The 13,165-nt window shown below is 40.1% G+C and overlaps 1 protein-coding gene across 2 annotated transcripts in view; it reads right to left on the reverse strand.

The window, feature by feature from the left end:
• HSD17B4 (hydroxysteroid 17-beta dehydrogenase 4) overlaps positions 1 to 13,165 on the reverse strand; it is a 429,215-nt gene that overhangs the window by 41,520 nt on the left and 374,530 nt on the right. For both annotated transcript variants that reach the window (XM_077462215.1, XM_077462216.1), the window contains exon 22: positions 12,068 to 12,206. In XM_077462215.1, coding sequence (XP_077318341.1) covers positions 12,068 to 12,206 — 139 coding nt within the window. The remainder of the gene's footprint in view (positions 1 to 12,067; positions 12,207 to 13,165) is intronic.

Here is a 13,165-nt window from a genome sequence, read left to right on the forward strand (position 1 = left end):
TAATCAGATAGGTCTCCGTTATACTTTTTCTTTTTTTAATCTTTGATCCTTAGCCTCCTCAAGGCTTTTTAAAAGATTCTGAGATTTGTCCTTATATACCTCACTTTTTATGTTGGGGTTAAGTTTTTCCTTCATTTTTATCTCCTCGTCAATTTTGGCCAGTTCCACTGTATTAAAGTAATTAAACCACTCTTATAATTCTGTTGCCTTTTTGAGGAGCAACATCCCACCTTAGACTTCTGGGGACCATCACATTTTTTATATTGGTCTCCAAATAAGCAATATTCCATTTTGTATGGGTCTCTGATATCATGAAATTTTTTAGCTCGTTACTGAAGGAGATTTTAAAATTAGAGATGACTTGGATCCATAGATTAAAAATGTATGTACCGTATGGGTTAAACATTGATACAGATGTGAATGCCTTTATCGATAATTAATAATGAGCCCGTATGTTAACTTGATCTGAGACACTAGAGCATGGTATAGAGGTTTTTTTCTTATTATTCCAACTTTAAATTTTAACTAGTAGTATTTATATCCTATAATCAAGGGAATTGTTATACATAAGTTGAATTAATTGTATGATTTCATATTACACTTTCACATAAGTCTAATTACTGTAGTTGTATGATTTTTCACAATACACTTTCAGAATGAATATGTTTTTCTATATAAAATTAGTGAAGAGCACTGGTAATTATTCACGTTAATATTTATTATTATTTTTAATTATAATTTATGGTCTCTATTATACCAGCCTGAGATTTGTCGAGAATGGATGATTCATTGGCTGTCCTTTTCTCAGGTTTAAATTAAATTAGTAGTATATTTTAGAGGAGAGTTCTATCAAGAATTCTCTCGTTTTGTTTTTAACCTATTACCAATAATTTTGTAATATATATTTATTTCTATATTTGTGGAGTAACGTAGATGGGTTAACCTCTGATGTGTTGACCTCCGTCTCTACAAGTAAGGGATTACCGCCCAATGCAAATATGGTGTTTTTAGACCCATGAACTTGCGACTCAGAACGAGGCTTGGCTCTGTTTATAATGTGGGGAGTCCCTACGCTGCCGTTCCCCACTGACAATGTCACGTATGACGAAACTCGTCTGGAGTAAAGCCCGTAGTGATGTCACCATGCAATCGTTCGAGGACAGGCTCAGTGTGTTTGTGCCGGCCAGCATTGTTTTTAAAGCTTGCAATATTCTTCCCAAACGTAAGTGCTATACTTTGTTTTAAATAAAATGTATTTTAGACAATATCACACTATGGTCAGTCTTATCTCTTTTTGGGATATCTACCTGAGTAAAGACGGACATTTTAGTTGGAGAGAGTGAGCGATCTGCAAGATCCAATCTGCCGATTTTGGTGTTTGCATCGACAACCTAAAGGCCGTGGCTGGGCTATAGCCATCTGTCCTCTATGCTTGCCATCTGGTAAGCAGGTCTGTTTTTATACACTGTGGTGACATCAACAAGCTGAAGTGATAAATATGGACTTTTTGCATATTCATATGGTTTGATTTGAGCAATTGAATTTTTTTTTTTTTAGGGCAGCTTCTCTATTCCCAGTTATCCCTGGTGTGTATCCCACTTCATGCTGCTGCTTTTTTTGGTTCATATATGCTTTTCATGTATGTCACGGAGTATAATTTTTAGCTCGGTTTATCTTTTGTTTTTCTGTTGAGTCAAGTACATGTGTAAAAGATAAACCAAAAGGTTTGGCATTACAATGGGCCACAAAGCAGGGGAACATATCTGGGCCACCACTCCAGATGAGCAAAATGTCATCAATGAATCTTCCAAAAAACACAATGTGCCTAGCAAATGGGTTGTTGGCCCAGATGTATTCCTCCTCCCAACAGCCCATAGTGGGGTTGGTGTATACAGGGCAAAATGTTCCCCTATAGCAGTGCCCCTACATTGTAAATAAAAAGGATCAAGAAATATAAAATAATTATGCCTCAAATCCGTAACTTTCACCAAGAAATCCGATTGTAGCGAATTAATGTCTCCATTTTGAGTGAGAAATTGTTGTATGGACAAAAGGCCTACCTCATGGGGGAATCGATGTATAAAGGGAGGCCACATAAAGTGAGGCCAACATATATCCAGCTTCCCAGGAATAGTGGTGAAGGACCTCAATGACTTGGCTGAAACCCTAATGTATGACGGAAATTGACATACCAAGGGTTGGAGGAAAAAAATTGATGTACACTGATATGCCACTAGTGAAGCTATTGGTGCTTGCCACTATTGATCTGCCAGGGATTTATGAATTTTCAGGAGATGGTAGAAATACCAGGTGCTCACCTCTGATGGTAATAAAAATGGTCTCTCCTTTTTGGTGAGCACTCCATTCTCCCAGGCCTTATAAACAAAGATTTTCAGATTTGTATGATATCGGGAGGGGATCGGCAGAGAGTTTAAGGTATCTGCCAATAAGTGGCTAGCCTCTTTTAAATAGTCTACTTTATTCTGTATCACGAGACTACCCTCTTTGTTGGCTTGTCTGATGGTAACCTTTTTATTGGCTGTCAGATCTTTTAGTGTCCGATTTTCTGCCCTTGTAAAGTTGTGGTTTCTATGTCCACTTGAGCTATCACATAATCTTAGAAAATATTAATAGACAGCTTGGTTGTAAGTTTCTATATAGGGGCCCTTAGACTGTGTGGGGAAAAAAGTCAATTTTGGTTTAAAGGTTGTGTGTGTGATTAATGGATAAAAAAGGGTGTTTGAATGTGTCCCTCTATGTTGTTCTCCAGCCACAGGTTTTCCAAAATCTCAAACATAGCATTATTGGGTTTAATTTGGGAATTTTCCACTGCCATATTTCATTACTTGCCTTTTTGTGACTAGCATTTGGGTTGTTGGCATAATGTAGTTTTAATACTAAAGGTCTTATGAAATGATTGAGATCCTTAAGTAGGCCAAATTTATTTGGCCCTACTAAAGGAGAGAAACTTAGACCTTTTTGGAGTAATGTGGGGGAAAGATTGTATGAGGGCAGATTGTAAATTTTTATTGTACTGGCTATTTCATTAGCTCTGTTCTTTCTTTTTTGTTGATTCTTATGTCTTGTTCCTCCTCTCTGTCCTTGTCCAATTTTCTTTTTTCTTTGTGAGCTCAGATTGGAGGCGACATTTGAAAAATCTTATGGGGGGGGGGGGGGGGGGCACGACGTAGCTTGGTATGCGCTAACTGGTGAGCGGGGTTTGTTTGTGCTTGCGATTTGGGCGTACACCTAATATGATGTACGTTTCAAGATCTATAGACAATGGACTGAAACTATTATGTGTATGTACATGAAATCTTAAAGATGTATTAGGAGATGGTAATGAAGTAGCCAGGGCAGTAAGGGTGGATAGAATGGTCTCCCCATCAGGGGATGAATTCCTGTATTTATTATGTCTGGACTTGTTTTTGTTTGAAGTACTTGGTTCATCTCTGGGTTAAAATTTTTTGGAAAGAGGCATACGTCTGTTATGAAGTATTTGACTGGGGTCATCGTGGGGGGGGGGGGCTAACCTTGGATTAAAGCTTCTTTTTCTTTAACTTTTTGTTGTGCTGCCTCTAATTTTCTCTCTGTTGGACCAAAATTTTCATCCATTTCATTGTGCAGAATTCTGCTAATAATCTCCATTCTTTAAAGAGGTCCTCATCCAAGAAACTACACTGCTTATTAATCCGAAGGCCTCTTGGAGTAATTCCTAATTCAAGATATTTTTTAAGAAAAGCTAAATCCCACCATTGGGTATGTTCGTATTGCATCACATCTTGTACTTGGAAAAAAAAAAGCTTTCCTCATGCGAATTTCCAAAGCCTTGGTATGGGGTAGATTATTGGTAACTAGAGTTGTATTAATACTTGAACTAATGTTGTCCAATTGATGTCTATATTATCAACTATGGCTTGAAGCCTGGTTGACCTATCTGAAACCATGACTGAAAAACAATGTGGCTGGAGTTAATGAGAAATTGAATCACATTACAATTAGTACATGGACTTTTTAACTGTCTTCTTAATTATATGTATAATATCACCTTGAGCGAGGAGTTAGCGGCATACATTCTGCCCCTCTGTTCTTGTTCTGCCCCCTTTTTTCTGCCCTTTTCTGGGTATTTAAACAATAGGGTTGCCTGTTCATGCGGGTGAAATGCGTTGTCATGGCAACCCACCTGCCTGTGGTTCATGCTGGTTTTCCCGAGGACATCTGATTTCCAGCCACCACCTCCTGACCAGGGCATTACATCATCTGTACGATCCCTCCCTGGCTTTTCCCCGGTCTCTGGCTTGAGACTGCAGCAGCTTCCTGCTACACCACACACACCCCTGACACATCGACTCACTGTGGATCTACCTAGGGAGAGTGTCCCAGTGCCGACGGTCCACGTCTCCCCCTCCACATCCATCTGCCTGTCAGCTTGCATAGTGTGCTGCCTTGTGGAGAGCATGCCATCACTCTGACCATAGCCACTGCTACCAACTTCATCTACCATTTTTTTTATGTTGATTATTCATCAAACTTGTTCTGATCCACTAACATTTCCCACAACGAATATTTCATTCAACCCATCGCCTGCCCATGGTTATGGTTCCTGCCAGTGCTATGTCCACCTAATGTTACCCACTGAGCGCTGACATTGTTTTGTCTTGTTGCCATCCATACTCCAAGTATGGTTATTGTCCAGCTGCACTGGAGATAAAAAGATAATTCATCATTATTTAACCGTTACGACATTTCTTCACATGGTCTACAGTGGAGCGCTGTTAAAACTTTTGTTACTCATCACCTGATGTAGGGCAATTAAAGAGTGTGCCTAGCCAGTGTTTTTGTGTACTGTGTAAGGTGCTTTTACTGCTTTACAGGAATGCAAAATCCATCCCTTCCCCCTTCAGTATAGAGATCTGCCTTGTTTACAATGGCAGATTTCTGTTCTGTGTATTTTACCAACAATGGGCAGGTTCCGGCAGACATCCAGTGCTCGGCAGCTGCCCATCAGCTTCTGCTGGAAATAATCACAGCAGAAGTGGCACGCTCCCTGCAGGCGCAGAATCACATATATATATATATATATATATATATATATATATATATACACACACACATACATACATACAGTGGGGTTTGGGCACCCCAGGTAAAAGTGTATTAATGTGCATAACGAAGCCAAGGAAAGATGGAAAAATCTCCATATTGACATCTGGAAATGTTTTGCTAACTTCTTATAGCCTGCTCCAGCTTTGTGAGCGTCAACTATTTTCAGTTTCAGTTTTCTAGACAACTGCTTAGAAGAACCCATGGTGCCGATTGTTGGAGCAAGGTCAGATGAGTCTGGCCATTTTTTAAACATTTGAGATTGACGTCACCTGGTCTTCCCAGACGAGATGATTGAGACCAATCCATGACACTGGCAGGTCTCTGCTTTGCAAAGTGGGCAGGGCATGCTATAAATTCTGCAGGGTGCCCAAACTTTTGCAGACGCCTTTTTTTGTTTTCTGTAATTTTGAAAGTGTAAATGATGGAAATAAAATCTAACTTTTTTTGACATATTATAAGAATGTCTAATCTGTAATTTGATGCCATTTGGAGATTTTTTCCATCTTTCATTGGCTTCGTTATGCACATTAATACACATTTATACCTGGGGTGCCCAAACTTTCGATCCCCACTATAATATAAATAGCAGTATATATATTATATATATATATATATATATATATATATATATATATATATATATATATATATATATATATATATATATATATATATATATATATATATATATATATATATATATATATTGCTATCGGGCGGTCTTCATGGCTTGTTCAGGCCAAATTGACCCAAACAGATGATTTCCTTTACTAATTGATGCCACCACTGTCAGCACTGTATAAACTGTACATAGCATAGTCTACATATAGTATTCAGTGCTGTGTACTTTCAACAGTTTGGAGACTTTGTCTGCTGGTGGAACACAATCGAGTTGGGTTGATTGCTGCTCAGCTAGTCAAAGAAAGCCATGTAATTTTATCAATAACTCAATATGTCAATAGAAGCCTTGTGTTCACTGACAAAAATTCAACACAAATTCCCCAAAAATTAGGGCCCTGTGTAAAATCTACATGAAAACAGAATGCAATGATTTGCAAATCTCATATTCACAATAGAAAATAGAAAACATACTGAGAAAATGTACAATTTTAAGAAAAAAAATAAGGTTATTTTGAAATTGAGTGAATCGTGTAGCATCCCCTCTTTTAGCAACAATCTGTAAATGTCTGGAAACTGAGGAGACCAGTTGCTGGCAATTTGAGAGAGGGGAATGTTGTCCTATTCTTGCCCTATATAGGATTCTAACTGTTCAACAGTCTGGGTCTTGCCATATTTTAAATTTCAAGATGTGCCAAATATTGCAGTTTGTGAAAGGTCTGGACTGCAGGCAGGCCAGGTAAACACAGTCTTCTACTGCGAAGCATGCTGTTGTCATAGATGCAGTATGCCGTTTAGCATTGACCTCCTGAAATATGCAAGGCCTTCCCTGAAAAAATGTGGTCTGGATGGAGCATATGCTGCTCTAAAATTTGGATACATCTTTCATCATTAATGGTGTCTTTCTAGATGTTCAAGCTGACCATTACATCTGGAGGATGGTTGCCAAAAATAAGTCAAATTTTGATTCCTCTGACCACAAAACAGTTCTCCAATTTGCAACAGACCATTTAAATTTGGCTTTGGCCCATGGATCATCATCAGAAAAGGATTCTTCCTTCCATGATAAAGCTTTTCCTTGCATTTTTTGATGGTGTGGTGAACTGTGCTAACAGGCAGTGATTATTGCAAGCATTCCTGAGACCATGCAGTGATGTCCCTCACATAATCATGCCTGTTTTTAAAGCGGAGGTCTACCCTAAAGTGGAGCTTCCGCTCATTGGAACCCCCCCCCCCCCTCTCCGGCGCCACAATTGGCACCTTTCAGGGAGGAGGGGGGTGCAGATACCTGTACAGTACAGGTATCTGCACCCACTTCCGGCATAGATATCTGCAGAAGGTACGCCCCTTTCCGCAGAATCTACGCCCCTTTCCGAAGGTCCCCCGCTGTCTGCTGGGAAACACACGGATCCCAGAGACAGCGGGGACCATCCTTATTGCGCAGCGCGACTCGCGCAGTAGGGAACCGGGAAATGAAGCCGCAAGGCTCCACTTCCTGATTCCCATACCCAAGATGGCGGCAGCAGCACCCGAGAGACAATCGAGAGATCGGCTTCGGGTGCCGACATCGCGGGCGCGCTGGGCGGGTAAGTGTCATTATTTTAAAAGTCAGCAGTTGCAGTATTTGTAGCTGCTGGCTTTAAAAAAACAAAACAAAAAACGGCGGAGTCCCGCTTTAATGCAGTGCCGTCTGAGGGTCCAAAAACCACAGACATCCAATATTGCTTTTCGGCTTTGCCCTATGCGCATTTCTCCAGATTTTTGGACTCTTGATAGTATGTACTGTAGATGATTATATATTTGAAGTCTTTGCAATTTTACGTCAAGGAACATTATTCTGAAATTGTTCAACAATTTTTCAGATTGGTGAACCTCTGCCCATCTTTACTTCTGAGACACCCTGACTCTCCAAAAGGCTTTTTCTTATACCCAATCATGTTACCGACCTGTTGGCAATTAACCCAATTGGTTGGAACATGTTCTTACAGCTCTTTCTGGTTAGTGCCACTTACTTTGCCAGCTTCTTGCCTTGTCAACTTTTTTGGAGACATGTAAAATTCTAATAGATGTTATTTTTCTCTTAAAATTGTACATTTTCTAAGTTTAAACATATATGATAGGTTTTCTTTTTTCTATTGTGATAAAATATGGGTTTATCTGATTTGCAAATCATTCTGTTTTATGTAGATTTTATACAGCATCCCAACTTTTTGGGAATTGGGGTTGTACAAGGCTTCCTGTGAATGGCGGAGCAGCATTCAGTCTGACTCGATTTTGTTCCTGTGAGGATATACCCAATTTATACAGCACTGATGGCAGACCCATCAATTAAAGCAAATACTTTGGGCAACCTTGACCAAACATCTGACTGTGGAGACTTAGAACTACAAATTTTATTGAACGGTATAGATGACCGGGCATAGATAATTAATCCTCAGTGTTTTCAGTCTGATAGTAAATGTTAAGAGGATAAAGGATTTTTTTTCTTTAAAGAGTATAAGTTTGTATAGGACATACAGTTTACTATGCACGTTTCATAGATATTGAAAATAAAAAGACTGCTTTACAATCATTGTTTCATACACTAAAGATCATTTTTAGGTACTCTAGAATTCAGCACTGCATTTTTTTCTCTGAAGGTCACTGGATTTCATGTAAGGTTAACAGTTTGTGTTAGCAATTTTGTTGGGCTGGAAAGGTACAGAAAAACAGAAGCACCAACAATCCCTTCCATGCCCCCTTACCAACCCTCTCAATTCACTCAGTTATGCCAGCCCCTAACTTATAGGTCCAAACTTCCCCCCTCTAAGGGCTACAGCCTCCCACACAATCTGTAGTCCTGCAAACTAATGCCCTATAGATTTACCTGTACTGCAGAAGAGAAGCAGTAGCAGTCCAGCATATGTTTTTATTGGCTAAGCTGCAGACAACACAGGGGACCGCAGCCATTGCAGGTAAAAGTATGGACCTGCAAGGGGGGGTGGCCCAACGTAATATATTGATGGGGCTAGGGGGATTTTTATACCAAGGTGAACTGTAGGCAAAAATCACATTTGCTAATGCTTTGGTTATATTTGAAGTAATTATTCTAGTCTAATACTCTTTAGTTTATCTACCCTTGTGAGACTAGTTTTTTATAATTCAGTAGAAATTCATTTCAAGCAATAAATACATTTAACACACAAAGAAAGGAAATCAATGACAATATGGAATTGTACACCACTTTTCGAGAATTCTTCCTTCCCTTACATCCATCTCTCTCCAGTGCTAGGCTCAGGGATATTTACAAAGTATGCCATAGCTGGAGTCATCATGCATGACGGCAATGATCTGAAGGGTCTGTACGGTTTCTAGCGCTGTCAAGAGTTGAGTCTCAAACATCTACACAGAGCAAGGAGGAGATGACAAGTCACAGATTAAAAGACATGGGAACACAGCTGAGCAACGGATTTAATAATGAAACAGGCCTAGCAGCTAGGCCCAAAGGATAATGATAAACACTTTTAGAGAGAAAGCCTGAGAGACTTTATATTTTAGCTATGTTTTTAATCCAAAACTGAGCCTGGAGAAAAGTGACAGCAAAGCAGCCTAAACCTATCAAGATTAGTAAATTCAAAACAACAAATTTCTGTTGTCAGGAAGAAAACGTAGCGGAAAAGTAAGACAGACAAAGGGACACTGTAGTATGGAGAACATATATGAAAGGTACAGTTGCCTCTCTTCATTCTGTTCTGGTATCATCACGGATACTGATGAACAATGCATTACAGCTCATGTATGGAATACACACACACACACACACACACACACACACACACACACACACACACACACTACAATATGATCTGTGGATGACAACACATGGCTAAATCAAACACCAAAAACTGAGACATTCCAGGGTAACCACTTAAAGGTGATTAGTGCCTCTAATCTTAGAGATGCCCCATGTCATACATAGAAAAGTTAAATCTCCTCCCCTCCTGGTCACTCCTTTCCTCTACTGAGTAAGAAGAGGAAAGGAATGAATTAACAGTTATGCATCTTCAGCTCACTGCATGAGATACATGAAAAACAGCTGCCATATTTTCCAAAGAGACAGTCTAAATGTAAAAACAGATAGTTATAGATCAAGATCACTTAAAGGATAAGTACAGCCGAAGCTCATTTGGCTGTACTTCTCATGTGGATCACAGGAGTGCAGTTCGTTCTGCACTCCTGTAACCAATTTTCAGAAGACAACGAGCTAAATCCCGCTGTCAGCTGACATCAGACTCAATCCAGGCTGGGGTATGATCGCGTTAGGATCCACCCACAACTCTGCACCGGCACCAGGATCAGCCTCTCGTCTCACTGAGACTGAGCTAGCCCCTCCCTCCAAAGCCCAGTGCTTCAGTGAGTCAGAGGGGAGGGGGCAAGAGCAGAGTGGCTGACAGTCACCAGCTCTCTGCTCATGGACCTCTGAGAACCCAGTAATCAGTGGCCTTTGATCACTTGGTTCTCAGTCTTCGAGTCGGTGGGGCACAGAAGCAGCATCAGCAGGCAAGTATGATTTTTATTTTTAAAAGCCGAACTTCTCTTTTAAATGGTATTACTTTACATTTAGGCATACAGGTGGTCTAATAACTATAATAAAGCTAACAATTCACATCATGACTTATGTCCAAGACTGAACATTTGGACAAATTTCCTCAGTATAATGTCTGAGTAACTAACAAATAACCTCCACAGAGCAACGTTAAAAATAATGCAATAAGTCGGGTTAGAAATTTTATATGATCCCCCACAGAAATAACACTACTTAAAGCGGTGGTTTTCGGAAAAAAAAAATATTAAAAGACAGCAGCTACAAATACTGCAGCTGCTGACTTTTAATTATAAGGTCACTTACCTGTCCAGGAGCCCGCGATGCTGGCAGCTGAAGCCGATCTGTCCGTCAGCTCTCAGCTGCTGCTGGCATCCTTGGTATGGAAATCAGGAAGTGAAGCCGCGCGGCTTCACTTTCTGATTTTCTACTGCGCAGGCGCGAGTTGCGCTGTGCGTCCTCACTGTTCCTTGCTGTGTTCTGGGACCTGTGTGTCTCCCAGAAGACACCGGGAGAGGACAGAGTAGGCTTCGGAAGTGGCGTAGGTCACCGAAAACACTGCAGTGATCTATGCCAGGATATGGGAGAAAATACCTTTATTGGACAGGTATTTGCTCCCTCCTCCCCCCTGAAAGGTGCCAAATATGACACTGGAGGGGGGAGGATTTTGGGTGGAACTCCACTTTAAGCATGTATGAAGTTTTTCCCCCATGGCCAGATCAACTTCTAAATGGATAGCCGTTATCTTTTGCCTAAAGGTACCTTACGGCACTATACACTTTCAAATGTTTTCGCTGTTGTAACTAGATATTAGTGTAGTTATATTTTCTGTCTCATTTGTATACCTCATCATGTAATGATGGAATCGCATGTAACTGCAGTTTATATTGTTATGGCTGGTTGATTTATTCATTCACCTAGCTTATCCCTATTTACTAAAGCATCAGGCAACGTCTTGTTTTCCGGGTCACACAGTGCCCAGTCAATGTCTTTCCATTTCATTTGTGTTGCGTCACAAATGAGTGCTAATGTGATGAAAATACATCTCTTCCAGCATATGAGTGCTCTTGTAATTGCTCTGTCTGTTTGTGATTGTATCAGATCCAATTAGTATTTAGCCCTTACTTGCACCAGTACTAGACTGAGGGACCCAGAGATTGTGGGATATGTAGTCTCTTCACAGGAAGAGTCCATTCTTGGAATACCAACAGAGGTCTGCATTAAACTGTACAGTGACATGCCACATGTCTAATGTTTGAACACAAACAGAATCACTTGACACAGTAATGTGAAGATTTTACTATAGACTGTGCGTATAGAGCAACTAGAGATGCCACAAACTGCATAACAAATGCACCCATCTTACACAGCTGCAGGTAATAGGTTTGTAAGGTCTTAAGATTTAAAGGTAACAAAAGAGAGCATGCGGCTTGCAGGATGATTAGAGCACATTAAACTAAGAACACTCAGAAAAAGTGGTGAGCTTGACTGGTCTTATCTAGCACACCGCAGATATCACGCCAATGCTCTAAAGGTCAATAATGACAACATGGGATAAGGTAGAAACCTGCCAAGTGAATAATACACTACAAAAAAAATACAAAAACAAACCCAAGTGTCATGTAGCTTATTTTTTCTAAACCAAAAAAATAGCGTAAATCATTTAAGAGACTATAAATGCAAGTCTCCGATATCCAACAAACATGCATGATAAAATATTAGTGGCACACTAAAAATGATTTAAGTCAAGTTGAAACTCACTCCATTGTGCAGCCGTCTTGCCATCTTTGGTGATTTCCCACTGGAAGACCGCATTGACTTTTTTAACAAGTTCATTCCCAACATCTTTAATGCGACGGCTGATTTCTTCAAAGACGAGGTCACTTTGCAGTTCTGTGCCCTACAAAGCAAAAGTCATCAGCTAAACAAACCATTAATGCAAATCCAGCAATCATTCGTCATGACAGGGCAAATACACAAAACTGTAAAACAGATAAAAGATTCAGTATGTAGTAATGCAAATCATATGCAAGTGCCATGCAGTGGACTATTGCATTTAGTAAATTATATTATACTACATACCATAAAACTGATTATTAGAACAAATATCTGGCTGCAGTACTGATAATGTGGATTATAAAAAAAAAAATCCTCCAGTCAATATGTATTTTGTATGTTTTGAATAAAAATGGACACACACTAGACCCACTGGGGCCACCAAACATTGGCCCTAAGGCAACACCTGGCCCACAAGATGTGATCCAGCCCGCTGCTCAGGTCGCCCACTGTTTCTGATAAACTGGGATGTCCCTTATTTGAAGTCGACAAGCTGCATCCTGTATTGGCTGCGCGTGGGATGAAATTTGTACTATATATATTCACATTTGCATGGCCTCTTCACGTCCTCAGACAGTGGGTGTTGCCACTGCAGCATATCACAGCCTCACAGATACTTACACTGGGGGTACGGTCCATCACTGTGACAAAAAGTTCCTCCACACAATACTGAAACAAAAAAACACCCCTACGATCATGCGACTTGAAGCTGACAGGAACAGCTCTATGTGAAATACCCATTGGAGTGACATGGTCCAGATATTGAAGAAGTCTGACTGAGTCTGTGTCTGTAATCAGAGTCAACCAATAGCGTGGTACACATTTGCACACATAGCCTATGTCAGTGACAGGCCAAAAAAATAAATAAAAAATGCGCAGTAATTTGCCAATTTGTCCGTCGCTGCTTGGAGCAAGGTTAAGAAACTACTAGCAAAATGTTGGTGTGAAGAATATGCATAGCTTAAAAGATCCCCTGTCCTATGAATTAAACCCTGGCTGGAAAAGTAAATGCTGGCACAAAAT

Source organism: Lithobates pipiens, unplaced genomic scaffold (assembly GCF_037356315.1).
Source record: "Lithobates pipiens isolate NorthernLeopardFrog02 unplaced genomic scaffold, aLitPip1_a1.2 Scaffold_3, whole genome shotgun sequence".
Taxonomy (NCBI): Eukaryota; Metazoa; Chordata; class Amphibia; order Anura; family Ranidae; genus Lithobates; species Lithobates pipiens.